This window comes from Puma concolor, chromosome B2, assembly GCF_028749965.1.
Source record: "Puma concolor isolate L17-30 chromosome B2, mPumCon1.1.hap2, whole genome shotgun sequence".
NCBI lineage: Eukaryota > Metazoa > Chordata > Mammalia > Carnivora > Felidae > Puma > Puma concolor.
In genome coordinates, this window is record NC_141671.1 from 20,522,628 (window position 1) to 20,539,855 (window position 17,228).

General features: G+C 39.7%; 1 protein-coding gene and 1 pseudogene across 8 annotated transcripts in view; both read left to right on the forward strand.

Annotated features, from left to right (window-relative positions):
* Positions 1-17,228, forward strand: part of SLC35B3 (solute carrier family 35 member B3) — a 33,748-nt gene that overhangs the window by 14,350 nt on the left and 2,170 nt on the right. For all 8 annotated transcript variants that reach the window (XM_086706320.1, XM_086706315.1, XM_086706317.1 and 5 more), the window contains 6 exons: positions 4,920-5,074; positions 6,353-6,460; positions 10,966-11,063; positions 13,271-13,363; positions 13,772-13,883; positions 17,063-17,132. In XM_086706320.1, the coding sequence (XP_086562446.1) occupies positions 4,920-5,074; positions 6,353-6,460; positions 10,966-11,063; positions 13,271-13,363; positions 13,772-13,883; positions 17,063-17,132 (636 nt within the window). The remainder of the gene's footprint in view (positions 1-4,919; positions 5,075-6,352; positions 6,461-10,965; positions 11,064-13,270; positions 13,364-13,771; positions 13,884-17,062; positions 17,133-17,228) is intronic.
* On the forward strand, positions 7,263-8,493 carry LOC112853768 (protein arginine N-methyltransferase 1 pseudogene; annotated as a pseudogene).

Genomic DNA, 17,228 nt, shown 5'->3' on the forward strand with positions numbered 1-17,228 from the left:
TGATTTCTGTACATTGATTTTGTATCCTGCAACTTTGCTGAATTCATGTATCAGTTCTAGCAGACTTTTGGTGGAGTCTATCGGATTTTCCATGTATAATATCATGTCATCTGCAAAAAGCGAAAGCTTGACTTCATCTTTGCCAATTTTGATGCCTTTGATTTCCTTTTGTTGTCTGATTGCTGATGCTAGAACTTCCAGCACTATGTTAAACAACAGTGGTGAGAGTGGGCATCCCTGTCGTGTTCCTGATCTCAGGGAAAAAGCTCTCAGTTTTTCCCCGTTGAGGATGATGTTAGCTGTGGGCTTTTCATAAATGGCTTTTATGATCTTTAAGTATGTTCCTTCTATCCCGACTTTCTCAAGGGTTTTTATTAAGAAAGGGTGCTGGATTTTGTCAAAGGCCTTTTCTGCATCGATTGACAGGATCATATGGTTCTTCTCTTTTTTTTTGTTAATGTGATGTATCACGTTGATTGATTTGCGAATGTTGAACCAGCCCTGCATCCCAGGAATGAATCCCACTTGATCGTGGTGAATAATTCCTTTTATATGCCGTTGAATTCGATTTGCTAGTATCTTACTGAGAATTTTTGCATCCATATTCATCAGGGATATTGGCCTGTAGTTCTCTTTTTTTACTGGGTCTCTGTCTGGTTTAGGAATCAAAGTAATACTGGCTTCATAGAATGAGTCTGGAAGTTTTCCTTCCCTTTCTATTTCTTGGAATAGCTTGAGAAGGATAGGTATTATCTCTGCTTTAAACGTCTGGTAGAACTCCCCTGGGAAGCCATCTGGTCCTGGACTCTTATTTGTTGGGAGATTTTTGATAACCGATTCAATTTCTTCGCTGGTTATGGGTCTGTTCAAGCTTTCTATTTCCTCCTGATTGAGTTTTGGAAGAGTGTGGGTGTTCAGGAATTTGTCCATTTCTTCCAGGTTGTCCAATTTGTTGGCATATAATTTTTCATAGTATTCCCTGATAATTGTTTGTATCTCTGAGGGATTGGTTGTAATAATTCCATTTTCATTCATGATTTTATCTATTTGGGTCATCTCCCTTTTCTTTTTGAGAAGCCTGGCTAGAGGTTTGTCAATTTTGTTTATTTTTTCAAAAAACCAACTCTTGGTTTCGTTTATCTGCTCTACAGTTTTTTTAGATTCTATATTGTTTATTTCTGCTCTGATCTTTATGATTTCTCTTCTTCTGCTGGGTTTAGGCTGCCTTTGCTGTTCTGCTTCTATTTCCTTTAGGTGTGCTGTTAGATTTTGTATTGGGGATTTTTCTTGTTTCTTGAGATAGGCCTGGATTGCAATGTATTTTCCTCTCAGGACTGCCTTTGCTGCGTCCCAAAGCGTTTGGATTGTTGTATTTTCATTTTCGTTTGTTTCCATATATTTTTTAATTTCTTCTCTAATTGCCTGGTTGACCCACTCATTCGTTAGTAGGGTGTTCTTTAACCTCCATGCTTTTGGAGGTTTTCCAGACTTTTTTCTGTGGTTGATTTCAAGCTTCATAGCATTGTGGTCTGAAAGTATGCATGGTATGATTTCAATTCTTGTAAACTTATGAAGGGCTGTTTTGTGACCCAGTATATGATCTATCTTGGAGAATGTTCCATGTGCACTCGAGAAGAAAGTATATTCTGTTGCTTTGGGATGCAGAGTTCTAAATATATCTGTCAAGTCCATCTGATCCAATGTCTCATTCAGGGCCCTTGTTTCTTTATTGACCGTGTGTCTAGATGATCTATCCATTTCTGTAAGTGGGGTGTTAAAGTCCCCTGCAATGACCACATTCTTCTCAATAAGGTTGCTTATGTTTATGAGTAATTGTTTTATATATTTGGGCGCTCCGGTATTCGGCGCATAGACATTTATAATTGTTAGCTCTTCCTGATGGATAGACCCTGTCACTATTATATAATGTCCTTCTTCATCTCTTGTTACAGCCTTTAATTTAAAGTCTAGTTTGTCTGATATAAGGATGGCTACTCCAGCTTTCTTTTGGCTTCCAGTCGCATGATAAATAGTTCTCCATCCCCTCACTCTCAATCTAAAGGTGTCCTCAGGTCTAAAATGAGTCTCTTGTAGACAGCAAATAGATGGGTCTTGTTTTTTTATCCATTCTGATACCCTATGTCTTTTGGTTGGCGCATTTAATCCATTTACATTCAGTGTTATTATAGAAAGATATGGGTTTAGAGTCATTGTGATGTCTGTATGTTTTATGCTTGTAGTGATGTCTCTGGTACTTTGTCTCACAGGGTCCCCCTTAGGATCTCTTGTAGGGCTGGTTTAGTGGTGACAAATTCCTTCAGTTTTTGTTTGTTTGGGAAGACCTTTATCTCTCCTTCTATTCTAAATGACAGACTTGCTGGATAAAGGATTCTCGGCTGCATATTTTTTCTGTAGCACACTGAAAATCTCGTGCCAATTCTTTCTGGCCTGCCAAGTTTCAAAAGAGAGATCAGTCACGAGTCTTATAGGTCTCCCTTTATATGTGAGGGCACGTTTACCCCTTGCTGCTTTCAGAATTTTCTCTTTATCCTTGTATTTTGCCAGTTTCACTATGATATGTCGTGCAGAAGATCGATTCAAGTTACGTCTGAAGGGAGTTCTCTGTGCCTCTTGGATTTCAATGCCTTTTTCCTTCCCCACTTCAGGGAAGTTCTCAGCTATTATTTCTTCAAGTACGCCTTCAGCACCTTTCCCTCTGTCTTCCTCCTCTGGGATACCAATTATGCGTAGATTATTTCTTTTTAGTGTATCACTTAGTTCTCTAATTTTCCCCTCATACTCCTGGATTTTTTTATCTCTCTTTTTCTCAGCTTCCTCTTTTTCCATAACTTTATCTTCTAGTTCACCTATTCTCTCCTCTGCCTCTTCAATCCGAGCCGTGGTGGTTTCCATTTTGTTATGCATTTCGTTTAAAGCGTTTTTCAGCTCCTCGTGACTGTTCCTTAGTCCCTTGATCTCTGTAGCAAGAGATTCTCTGCTGTCAGCTATACTGTTTTCAAGCCCAGCGATTAATTTTATGACTATTATTCTAAATTCACTTTCTGTTATATTATTTAAATCCTTTTTGATCAGCTCATTAGCTGTTGTTATTTCCTGGAGATTCTTCTGAGGGGAATTCTTCCGCTTGGTCATTTTGGATAGTCCCTGGCGTGGTGAGGACCTGCAGGGCACTTCCCCTGTGCTGTGGTGTATAATTGGAGTTGGTGGGCGGAGCCGCAGTCAGACCTGATGTCTGCCCCCAGCCCACCGCTGGGGCCACAGTCAGACTGGTGTGTGCCTTCTCTTCCCCTCTCCTAGGGACGGGATTCACTGTGGGGTGGGGTGGCCTGTCTGGGCTACTTGCACACTGCCAGGCTTGTGATGCTGGGGATCTGGCGTCTTAGCTGGGGTGGGTAGACAAGGTGCACAGGGGCAGGAGGGGCAGGCTTAGCTTGCTTCTCCTTAGGTGATCCACTTCAGGAGGGGCCCTGTGGCAGCAGGAGGGAGTCAGATCCGCTGCCGGAGGTTTGGCTCCGCAGCAGCGCAGAGTTGGGTGTTTGCGCGGAGCGAGCAAGTTCCCTGGCAGGAACTGGTTCCCTTTGGGATTTTGGCTGGGGGATGGGCGGGGGAGATGGCGCTGGCGAGCGCCTTTGTTCCCCACCAAACTGAGCTCTGTCATCCGGGGGCTCAGCAGCTCTCCTTCCCTTTGTCCTCCAGCCTTCCCGCTTTCTGAGCAGAGCTGTTAACTTATGACCTCCCAGCCGCTAAGTCGCTCTTGCTGTCGGAACACAGTCCGTCAGGCCCCTCCGCGTTTTGCAAGCCAGACTCGGGGGCTCTGCTTGGCCGGCGAGCCGCCCCTCCGCCCCGGCTCCCTCCCGCCAGTCCGTGGAGCGCGCACTGCCTCGCCGCCCTTCCTACCCTCTTCCGTGGGCCTCTCGTCTGCGCTTGGCTCCGGCGACTCCGTTCTGCTAATCCTCTGGCGGTTTTCTGGGTTATTTAGGCAGGTGTAGGTGGAATCTAAGTGATCAGCAGGACGCGCGGTGAGCCCAGCGTCCTCCTAAGCCGCCATCTTCCCTCTCTCCGAAGCTAATTGTTTTAACATTTTATGGAATACAGAATTAGAGTTCACCCATATGACATTGTGGTAATAAAAATCACGTTCAGCGTTTTAAACTGCCATGTACTTTTTCTGCAGGTACTCTGCTCAGGATATTTTAGCCGAAGGGCTAGACGTATTTTTCCTAATGCTAGATGGGAACATTAGGAAACAACAATTGAGAAGTTGAAAATTAGTTAAGGTTCCTTTTACCACTATGGAGGTCAATATTTTTTAAAACTCTTTTTTTCCAAATTTAGTCAAGATGTTTTTTACACGTAGGTAGAACTGCTGTTAAAAAACTTCTTACCAGGGCGCCTGGGTGGCTTAGTCGCTTAAGCGGCCGACTTCAGCACAGGTCATGATCTCACGGTCCGTGAGTTCGAGCCCCGCGTCGGGCTCTGTGCTAACAGCTCAGAGCCTGGAGCCCATTTCAGATTCTGTGTCTCCCTCTCTCTCTGACCCTCCCCTGCTCATGCTCTGTCTCTCTCTGTCTCAAAAATAAACGTTAAAAAAAAAATTAAAAAAAAAAACTTCTTACCAACGTTTCAGACCATCCAGAAGAATCTGCAGAACTCTGTGGTACACCGTGTTTCACACAGCTGAAAGTTCTCACTTGTGATCAATTAAATAAGGGTAAATTGTTGCTTTTACCAACATTCTTTTGTATGAATACAGCGTGATAACCTTTAAAATAGTGATATTTCACCAGTATTTGTAGAAATATTCATCAGAAATTAGACATTTACACATTGTAAACACATTATCTTATAATAGTGTGAATCGGGTCCCAAATGAAGATTTTAAAAATTGTCTTTTACAGAATACCAGGAAAAACCTACATGATAATAGCTTTTCTAACTGTGGGTACTATGGGGTTATCAAATACTTCCTTGGGCTACCTGAATTATCCCACCCAAGTCATCTTCAAGTGCTGCAAATTGATTCCTGTTATGCTAGGAGGAGTTTTTATTCAAGGTATAGTAATGATATGTTTTCATACTGTTTGAAACTAATAGGATCTGTTACGGCATCTAGCATTAGGAAAAACCTGAAACTCAATTAATATTTTTTAATGAACATTCGAAATATCAGAACAATTCTGAGTGACATTGTATCAAAATAAGGTATTATAAAAACACTGATACTTCTGCAATATCCCCTAGTCTTTGCCGTCAGTAATTTGGACTGGGGAAAAATAAAAATAGTACTTTTTTAAATTACTTTTTCTTTTAGTTGGGAATCCATCACATTTCCAGAAATACTGCATTCATCTATTGAAGACGTAGCTCAGAAATACCTAGAAAACTCCTCTTTTCAATTCTTTCATTCTTCTGCTCTGCAGGGCTCCTCTCTCTACCTCCATCATACACACGGACAGTTCTCACACTGAAGTAAAGGTTAACCTGAGCAGAACTGCTTTTTTTACCAACTCTGCTGGCTCACTGACTTCCTAGAGCCCCAACTAAATTACAGGCTATGTGGAAATAGGAGCGAAAGAGGAAGCAATGATAGCACGTGGAACACATTTTTGTTGTTTCTATAACAGTCATGCAGAATATTCATGTTTTGACAATCAAGGGTTTCTATTTCACTAAAGTTCTTATACAGCCTGACTTCATTTTTTACATTAGAGGCCTTCCCACAAAAGCCCTTTGAAATGAAAGTATGGATGTCAACTACTTCATGTATAATTTCAGGGTAACTGTTGATGCAGGAAAAAGTACTGATACCTTTCCCTATTAAAAACCACATGCATGTGTAATACGTCCTTAACAATCCTTACCAAAAAGTTACACTGCATGATTTTATTATTTAGATGTGGATCTACTAAAATAGGTTCATTCGCACCAATTCTGATTATGGTAGTTGCAAACTTAAACAGTTATGCAGCCTGGAAAATTGGTCTGGTTACTTTGTAAACGTATGGGCTGTAAGAAAATTCAGAATCTTCTAATATACACGAAGTAAAAAAGGCACTCATGTCCATGCACTTTAAATGTTCATATTTACTCACCGTAACAGATAAGGTAGGATCTCATATCTAACTCCTAAGGACATGTTGCTGCTCATTGGTAATTTAATTTTCCGAAGCCCTTCTGTGACTGTCTAAGGCACTGATCTAAGCATTCTTCGTATGTTTTTGACTTTGGACATAAAAAGCAGATCCTGCTATACTTGGTTAGACACATAGATCTAAAACTGTGTCAAGTGGGCATGTGCATAATAAGGTTGGCTTACATTTATTTTACACAGGGAAGCGTTACAACATTGCAGATGTGTCTGCTGCCATATGTATGAGCCTTGGCCTGATATGGTTCACCCTAGCTGACAGCACGGTTGCACCAAATTTCAACCTGACCGGTAAGGAAATTGTTTGTGCTGCTCAGATTTTACAGGCATTTGGGTTTAGAGTAAGAACTTTTATAATTTCATGAGAATTTTAAACGATAGTGTGACATCTATGATTTTCGTATCTGACATAAAGCTTTTGGACTTTCTGTATAAGATGTAGTAAAAATATTACAACCCTGCAGATGTAACAGTTCTTTTTAGTGCTCTGGTATCTTGACATGACAAAAGGCTGTGCGGCCAGTCAAAACTTTCTGTGATCCAGTACATGATAGATGAGTTTCTTATGGGCTGAATCGGAAGTATACACATTAGTTATAGGAGAATCACAGTAGTAACTTTTTATTCTTTTTTTAAAAAAAAATTTAAATTGCACATTTACTTGTCATTATTTTAGCTAAAGAGGAAAAGTTATGCTATACGTTAACATAGAACTGTGTACTCTAAATATGTCTATAACCTTACAGTGCTTGAAGTTTCCACCATGAACAGTTTCCTCCTTGTGTGTCCCATGGAATTTTGCAAATAAAATTTAGATTTTTCACAGGCAAAATAGGTATTCTGTATATTTAGAACTAAATAAGAATAAAAAATGTGTTATAATATTGTTTTTGTTCTAACGACCTTGAAGAGAATTTATTATATTATTATATACACAGTATGGTCATTCTTATTCTGTTGAGTTTTATTCATAAGCTTAGTATCATCCCATCTCCTAGCCTGACAAAAGTAGTATTTAAAATACTTACGTGTTCAGGGCAGGTCTTGGTGGCCGGAGGAGGAGTAGGTGCAGGTAAAGGTGGCAGCAGCCAAGGCCACGGACTGCATCATGGAGGTCACCTGGGGCCAGGCAGAAAACAGCAGGAAGCCCAGTGCTGACATGCAAAGATCACTACTTTGATTCCAGTGCTCACTTTGGCATTTCGAAAGAGATGCTGAAAGATGAGGCAGTCACCCTCATGTACCAAAACTCCATGTTTCATAGCCGACACCTCTTTGTGGACAACATGGTACTGGACGTGGGCTCTGGCCAAGGGATCCTCTGTATGTTTGCTGCCAAGGCTGGAGCCCGCAAGGTCATTGGTCATTGGGATCCAGTGCTCCAGTATCTCTGATTATGTGGTGCAGATTGTCAAAACCAACAGTTTAGACCGTGTGGTGACCATCACTAAGGGGAAGGTGGAGAAAGTAGAGGTTCCAGTGAAGAAGGTAGACATCATCATCAGTGAGTAGATGGACTGCCGCCCCTTCTACAAGTCGATGCTCAATATGGTGTTCCAGACAAGTGGCTGACACCTAATGGCCTCATCTTCCCAGACTGAGCCATGCTGTATGTGACAACCATTGAAGACCGGCTGTACTAAGACTATGAAGATCCACTGTTGGGAGAACATATATGGCTTTGACATATCTTGTGTCAAAGACATGGCCATCAGAGAGCCCCTGGTGGATGTGGTGGACCCCAAGCAGCTGGTCACCAATGCCCGCCTCATGAAGGAGGTGGACATCTACACTGTCAAGGTGGAAGACCTAACCTTCACCTCCCCCTTCTGCCTGCAAGTGAAGCACGCCCTGGTGGCCTACTTCTACATCAAGTTTACTTGCTGCCCCAAGAGGACAGGCTTCTCCACCAGCCCTGAGTCCCTGCACACACACTGGGAGGAGACAGTGTTCTACATGGAGGACCACCTGACAGTGAAAACAGGCGGAGAGATCTTTGGCACCATTGACATTCAGCCCAGTGCCAATAATAATCGAGATCTGGACTTCACCATTGACCTGGACTTCAAGGGCCAGCTGTGTGAGCTGTCCTGCTCTACTGACTACCAGATATGCTGAAGCAGCACCTGGCTTCTCCCACAGGCCCAGGGGCAACAGTGTTCTTAGGTAGTTCTTCTCTTCCCTCCCTCAGAAGGGCTTTTTTTAGGGCCTGGGCTGAGGGGCAGGGCACATCATGGCTATGTTTTTCATAATTTATGCTTTTATATGGTTGCATTTATTGCCAGTAGATCCTCAACGGGGGGGAGGAGAGTAAAAATAAAATAAAATACTTACGTGTTCATAGGAACTCTGAAGAAACGGAAAAAATTTATTCATGAGAAAAAGGTACTACATAATGAAGAAAATGATTTACATCAGCTTTGCTATTCCTAAGAATCAAAATCTTTCTTCATGGCTGTTAGTCAGCCTTCTTTATTTACTAACCTGGTTAACCAGGCTAAGTTAATGGGTTTAAATGTAACCAGCACAGCCTCTTGGAGTAACCCTTCAACAACCAAAAGATTCTGATGGAACCTTTTACAACATCTGTTTCAACTTTGCTCAGAGTACAGGTGATCATTACTTCACTGAGTTTTCCTCTGAGAAAGAAGCTTATGGTTACAGATGTGTCTGACATGGTGTAGATTTTTCAAGAACGCTTCGTGTCAGCAACTCTCAAAGGAAAATTATGTATGGAAACTGAGGTAATTGACCCTTTTACTTATTGAAAAAGCAATTTTAGAGAAGGCACAATTTGCAGTCAGAATCACGGCTTCAAATTCTGTTCAGATCACCTAAAATTATAACCCTGGCTAAAGTGCCAGACCCCTTTGTACTCTCCCCTTTAAACAGAGATCATGATGATAGCTTGCCTCACACAGAGGTGGTGGGAGGATTGACTGAGGTAATGGAACAGTGGGTATGAATGAAAGCACATGCGCGTGCTGAGGGTGAAAGTGACAATAAAGATGGGCTGAAGTGGTGTCATTGGTGTCGGTGGTCCCGCAACCTCTCAAGGTGACATGACCGCTGACCTTTTCCAACTCCCATGGAAATATTTTGTAAGAAAATTAGAACCTGGTCATACTTCATCATTAAGAATAACTGATGAGCACTTATCATGGTCTCTGATCTGTAATAATAATATTATCTAAAGGAGATTAGATTAACTGTTTAGGTAGTTATTTAACATAGACATAAATAAAACTTTGAATGTGTAAAGTGAATATATCTGAATTTACTTATGCAGATAAATGTCTGCCTTTAAATATTCCCCTTAGAATGTAGTTCAAGCATTTTCATGCTGTGTTGCCTTTGTTCAGAACATTTTTAGAATGTCTTTGAATAGCCTGCCGGGAGCGAGGATGTTGTATTCAAGTCTTCAACAATAGCCCGTCTTTGTTTCAAGGACAGGTTTCATATTTGAAATAAGTAAAAGAGCATTCAGGATCAAGTTTGGTGAATAAAAATGTATGATTAGGTAATAAATACCACAAAGTTAGATGATGAAAAGGCAAACTGAAGAATAAATATGAAAACTTGAAAATTCTCAAGTGCACACACATGCACATATATTTTTCTGCTCCATGTAATTGCTTCTGCATTGTTTAAAAAAATGAAAAGGGGGAAACTCCCGTAGGTCCCAGCAGACTCGCAGACGTAACCAAGGCTGCTTTTTGTTCTTTCTGTAAAGCACATGGCTGATGACCGGTGTCCTGAACACTTCAGGTAACCAACCACCTGCTTCTTAGGTAGATGTGCCTATTCGCATTGGTGTGTTGATTTCCAGATTTGTACATGCCAGTTGTACTGTTACAACTAGGTAATAATATTGCTTGCATTGTGCAGAAATGAAGGACACCTGGGTGGCTCAATCGTTGAGCGTCCGACTTCAGCCTAGGTCATGATCTCACGGTTCACGAGTTCGAGCCCCACATCAGGCTCACTGCTGTTGGTGCAAAGCCCATTTCAGATCCTCTGTCCCCCTCTCTCTGCCCCTCCCCAACTTGCGCTCTCTCAAAAGTAAATATTTTTTTTTTAATTGTTTAAAAATGAGTTTGAAGAGAGAATTGTTTCTGTTAATTGAAACAATATGGTTGACTAGTCAACAGAATCATTGTTGAATTAGGTGTGGAGGAAACAACTGTAAAAATAGCAGGATATCATAAAAGCGTGAAGGGATTCTGCCCCCCCGACTGTGTCCGAAGTTCCTGTGTTTTCCTGTATGCTTTTTAACAAAAAAAACTGGGAAATCATTAATGGTGTGTGTTATGAGTATGGTTTTTGTTAGGACACATATTCAAAGAAAAGACCTTGGCAACTATGTGTATGTTTATGTGTTTTAAATGTTTTAATAATGTAGGTAATTTCTTTTATGATTTCCATCCTCATCTGATTTTTTCAATTAACTAACTACCAGTCCCGATAGAGCTCCTAAGAATTTCTTCTGTATGTGTTTAATAGAGTATTCCTTTCAAACATTTAACCTAAACAGAACTATTATTTTATATAATAATGAAACACAGTAAGGTGACAACTTTAATGTAGTTTATTAGTGTCCATTACCTTTTTTTTTTTGACGTTATCATCTATGCGCCCAATTATAGCTGGTTGTGGATGAAAATAATCCATTTTTACTGAGCAAATGTGATTTAAGATCTGCTTTGGTTTTTCAGCCAAGTTAAATCTCTGGTAAATCTTGATTGTCATTCCCATGTTTAAATAAGGAGGTTGTATTTTTCTGCACTTTCTTGAAGGTGTGATCCTTATTTCCCTGGCACTGTGTGCGGACGCCGTCATTGGGAACGTTCAAGAGAAAGCCATGAAACTGCACAATGCTTCCAACTCAGAAATGGTAAGTGCTCTGGTGTTTTTTTCTCCACGATGGACAGGCTCAGAAATGGTGACGTGCTTCATTTTGCGAACCACTTCTGGTGTTGGAGACTGGCACGGCATTTTCCAACTGGTTTGTCATCATTATTTTCACAAAAGTAATCCATGCAAACATTACAGGAAATGAAAAAGTAAAAATACCATTACCACTGTAGAGCTTATTGTATAATATTTGATGAATATTTTCCCTATTTCTGTTTTTTACATATTAAAAAATCCTTTGTTACATCACTTTTCTCTTCTCTTTGTATTTGGTATTATCTTCCATTTAGAAGCTTGTGATTTTTATATGGTTGATCCTTTCCTTCATGGCTTCTGGAAACATATTATGATTGAAAAGGGCTTTCCCATCTCTTAAGATTTAAGAATTTTACCCAGGTTGCCTATCCATTTTATGATTTCCTTTTTAATTAAAGCTTCGATCTAGCCAACACTTTAAAAGATTTTTCTTCCATATGGCTATCCACTTGCCCCAATTTCATTTATTGAAAGATCCACTTTTCAGCCTAAGTGCCTTCTTTATCATATCATAGTGTAATGTAGGATTCAGAATTATATTCTTTTGGATTTCTTTCTGCACCCAAACCATGTGATGACAGCAGCTTTGTCATACATTTACCATCTGCTAAGACTAGCCAGCAATGTTCCTTTTGTTTTTCAGAATATTACTACCATGGTTATTCTTGGGTGTTCATATCCCCAAATAAACTAGAAATCGCATTGCTATTGTGATTGGTATAGCACTGAATTATAACTTAATTTAGGGAGAATGACATCTATACACTTGATTCTTTCAGTCCAAGAATAAGGTATGACTTTCCTTTTATTCAAGTGTTTTTTTTTCCCAATGTCCCTTAGATTTTTTTTTTTTCATATAAATCCATATTTCTTATTGAAGCTATTGTTAGGGGTTTCATCTTTTTGCTGTTGTTACTGCTAATAACGCTCTTTCTTTCCCTATACCTTCTACCTGGTTGGTATTTATATATAGGAAAGTTACCATATGTATGTTTACATTAATTTTCTAACCAACCTCTTGCTAGACAGAACGTACTACATTAAGAGTATATAGGAATGGTCTTTCCTGTTACTTTGTCAGCAGAGTGAGCATCTTAAAGGAGTCTTTAATCTCGGTCAGAAGTTTTCTTGATGATCGTCACCACTCTTCCTGGGTAAGGTCAAGATCAGAGAATTAAGGAAGTGTAAATAGTTAGAAGTACAATGGTTAAGAGCTTAGGCTCTGGGCTAAGATCACCTCAGTTTATATCCCAACTTGGCGAGCTCTCTTATTTGGGGAAAATGACTTACTGTCTCTAAGTTTTAATTTCCTCATCTGCAGGTTGAGGCATAAGTGGAATTATTCATAGAGAGCATTGTTAACACGGTACCTGCAGCGTCACAGGTCTGTAAATTTGATGACGATGCTGCTGCTGACTGTTCTGAGAGTATACTAAACCGGGATAGAAAGATTGGTAGGAAAACTGGGAAATGAAGCAATAGATATGCCAGATACTGCTTATTTTCCTTATATTTTAATTTCTTTGCAAATTTAACGTTTGGGTGTTTTAATGTTTAATAAGTAGCTTTAAAGTTATTTTGTTTTATTTATATGTGTTTTTAGAACCCCCACAATAAAATGTGGTTTGAGTTCAGTAATTAAGCCAGGCAAAAAAATGAATATTATGTGACCGTATATATGAAAGGATCAGTACTGCTGTGTTGTTACCTTATACGTAAAAAAAGCTGTAAACTTCGAAACAGGATCCGTCATCGTCTCGACAAAGTTAGGCCGTATTGAAATAATGATGTTACTTAAAAAATGTTTTGTTCTTCACATTTAATTAATTAAGCCATGGGGCGCCTGGGTGGCGCAGTCGGTTAAGCGGCCGACTTCAGCCAGGTCACGATCTCGCGGTCCGTGAGTTCGAGCCCCGCGTCAGGCTCTGAGCTGATGGCTCGGAGCCTGGAGCCTGTTTCCGATTCTGTGTCTCCCTCTCTCGCTGCCCCTCCCCCATTCATGCTCTGTCTCTCTGTCCCAAAAATAAATAAATAAATGTTGAAAAAAAAATTAAAAAAAAAATAATTAATTAAGCCATGTATTAAAAATCCTTCATTTTCTGCCTTTGGTTTGATAGCATTTTTTTCCCACTATATTTTTATCTACTATAGGTTTTGTATTCGTATTCCATCGGTTTTGTGTACATTTTACTGGGATTGACATGCACTAGTGGATTAGGCCCTGCAGTAACATTTTGTTCAAAGGTAAACACTAATCATATTTTTAAAAATAAACATCTCCCATTAAATAGTCTCCTCTGTATTTCTTGTTCAAAAAGATTATTTTTATGTAATTTGATAACTCCTTTAATATAATATATGCAGATCAGAAATTATTTCAGAAATGAAATGATTTATATTTAAATTTATTTTATCCTTGCTCTACCCTATAAGTTAATTTTTAAGCGATGCATAATGTGTAAAAGTTGGGATTTTTAATTTCATCATTGTTTTTCCATTAAATCGGAACTAAATAAGAATCTTTGCTTGACTGCATTGTTGAATGGCTTATTACTACTCAGGAGGTTGATTAAAATCTGTAGTTTTATTTCATTTGTAATACCTCAGGGTTTGTTTTGCATTTTCCTAACAGGCTTTTTTTATATGTTGCAGAATCCAATTCAGACCTATGGTTATGCTTTCCTTTTTTCCCTCACTGGGTATTTTGGAATCTCCTTTGTTCTGGCTTTGATTAAAATTTTTGGTGCACTTCTTGCTGTAACAGGTATGAATGATATACTTGCTTAGATTATGAAATAAACATTTAAATTTTCTCTGACTCTCATTTTCAAAAGATACGGGCAGCGTCTACTCTGCGTTAAAAAGAAAATTGTTGTATTTCATCAATTTGTTTTTTGGCTTATGGTATTTCTTTAAAATTCTAAAGAAAATGATGTTTCCTCATAATATTTTATTTATTTGAAGGTTTAATTTTAAAATCAAATATGTATATATATCTAAATAGTAACTTTTAAATGCATTAAAAGAATTTTTCATTAAAAAGTGTGATGGGCTATGGGGTGCCTGGGTGGCTCAGTAAGTTAAGTGTCCAACTTCAGCTCAGGTCATGATCTCGCAGTTTGTGAGTTCAAGCCCCACATCAGGCTCTGAGCTGTCAGCACAGAGCCTGGAGCCTGCTTCAGATTCTATGTCTCCCTCTCTCTCTGCCTCTCTCTCTCTCTCTCTCTCTCTCTCTCTCTCTCTCTCAAAAATAAAATAAACATTAAAAAAAAATTTTTTTTAAGTGTGATAGGCCAAATACCTTCAGAGAAAAATGCTGCTTTTATATACACTTTTAATTTATAACAAAAATTCTAGTTTTGATGCACGGAAAATATGGCAGCTATATTTCAAACAAAGCTTTGGACCTTCATTCGTACCCTTTCTGGGGCATTCCCTTGTCACTAATAATTATTATGCACCTGCTTTGTGCAGGAACTTTGCTTGGCACTTTAGAGGAATGGAAGTTATATTTGTTATGCTTTGGAGGAGTCAGGAAAACAGATGAGAGGCTACAGGTGAGGCCCAGTGAAAAAGATAGATGATTCCATGTGCTAACCTCGTACCATTTGCCAAGTGAATGGTCCAGATGACAAATGCACTCAGCATCTCCCATATGGAGAGAGCGCTGAAAGGAGCCCAGGATTGGATGCAGTGTGGCTGGTTTGGGATGTCAGAGAAGGTAGAACGTCGTCCCAGCTCAGATGCTTAATGGCATGTGGCCTGGAGAGTAATTCTTTCCTCTTCTCTGGCCTTCATTTCTCTCTTGGAAAGAGACTGGGTTGGACTTGAACATTTCTATCAGATTTGTAAGGTTTGCATCATAATGCACACACACATTAGCCATTTATAGCTGATTTTAACATTTCATACTTTTAAGGGAATACTTAGTTTAATACTACAGAATAAATTAAGCAAATGGATTTAAATCCTAAACTTTCTCTTTATTTGCTCACATATGACTCCCCTGCTGAAGTTTGTATTGCTAATGGTAAACAGAGGGCATTTAATTATAGGTGAGGCCATATGTATAATCTGTCAAGTTATCTCATACTACCAAGAAAGATTGCAAATTCATATACTTAGCTCGGGTTCCAGTTTCGCTTAAAGATGATAACTCTTCAAAAGGGGGTTGATATCAATTGATACGTATTATCTAAACCCTGTAGTTGGTATAAAAAAATATGAGATGCAGTCCTTGTCTTAAAGGTGCAGACAGGTTTATTTCTCTTCTGTGTAAAAGAAATGTGGTGGCAGTAACAATAGCCAGCATGTATATAACCTTCATTATGTACCCAGAGCCATTTCACATACATTATTCATTTTCATCTCGCAATAATCCTGTAATAAAGTAGGCACTGTTATTGTTCCATTTTACAAGGGGTAAACAGAGGCACAGAGAGGTTAAGTGGCTTGCCCCATGGTCAACCAGCTAGTAAGTTGCAGAATCAGTATTCCAACGGAGGCAGTCTGGCTCCTGACCTATGCTCTTAACCCATATGTGATCCTGCCTCCTGAACTGCTGTGGTGGCTCCACGTTCATCAGGAAGCCGGACTCCTGTCTTCTCTGCCAGCTTGTCCTCATCCTCATTTCAGGCAGTGGGGTGGAGAGAAGATGAAGGACACACCTTTGTCTTCAGAAAATCTTCCTAGAAATCACACACCCCTAGAAACAGCACTGCTCACTTTTCACCGGCCAAAACCTAATCACATGACCACACCTGACTGTAGGAAAGGAAGGTATGCCCAGGTAAAAATAGAGCATAAAAAATAACACAGAAGGAAAAATAGATCTGGGGAGTCAGGCTCTGACACATTTCCAAAACTTTCTTCATTTGGAGTTCATTTATTCATGCATTGGACATTGAGTGCCAGGGACTGTAGTCTGGGGATACAAGGATGAGTAAGACAAGGAACTAAGTAAGACACACAGTCCAGAGAGAGGATAGCAAGTAATAATGCAAGGCGGGGAACAGGGCTGCCATGGAGATATTTGCCGAGTCCTACCTCTACCTGGCTGGGACAGGGAGGAGGGCTTCATGCCTAACAGCAGACTTAAAATAATACTTGAAAGACCGGTAAAGGTTGATACAGCCATGTCAAGATTATTCATGGTCTTACCCAGACATGACCAGTAGTATTAGGATATTAGCTTACTTTATCCTTTAGCTTACTACTTTCATTTGTTTATTTATTTTTAATATAATTTATTGTCAAAGTGGCTAACATAACAGTGTGTTCAGTTTGCTCTTGGTTTTGGGGGTGGATTCCCATGGTTCACCGCTTGCATACAACGCCCAGTGCTCATCCCAACAGGTGCCCTCCTCAATGCCCATCACCCATCTTCCTCTCTATCCCACCCCCCATCAAACCTCAGTGTGTTCTCTGCATTTAAGAGTCTTTTATGGTTTGCCTCCCTCCCTCTCTGTAACTATTTTTTTCTCCTTCCCTTTCCCCATGGTCTTCTGTTAAGCTTCTCAAGTTCCACATATGAGTGAAAGCAGATAGCACTCCTAGGAATTTAGCTTACTACTTTTAAAGAATAATACCTGTTCTACCTAATCATACCTTCCTCGTGAAAGCCTTTCTTTCCTGCCAGACTAAGCATCTCTAAGGGATTGACATGCCTCCCTAGTGTCGTGGCCTTTATCAAGTACTCATTACAGTTGTACTTTAACATTTAACTGTATGATTTAATGTCTCTACCCTCTACCAGACTGTTAACTCCATAACCCCAGCAGCAACTTTCTGTTTGTTTTTTGGTTTCTGTTGTTTTCTTAGCGTGTCATGTAGATCTCGGCACATAGCAGGCTTAGTTAATATTTGTTGAAATGATTTCCAAAATATTCTAAAAGATAGATATTAGTAGGCACATTCTAAAGCAACCTTTTTTTCTCCCTACAGTGACAACCGGAAGAAAAGCAATGACTATCGTACTTTCATTTATGTTCTTCTCCAAACCATTCACATTTCAGTAAGTAGTTTGTAATTCAACAAGTTTTTCTACTTGCAGGTACCTGGTTTCACATTTCCTATTTCCTTAATTTCTTTATAAAGAATCAGTTTTATC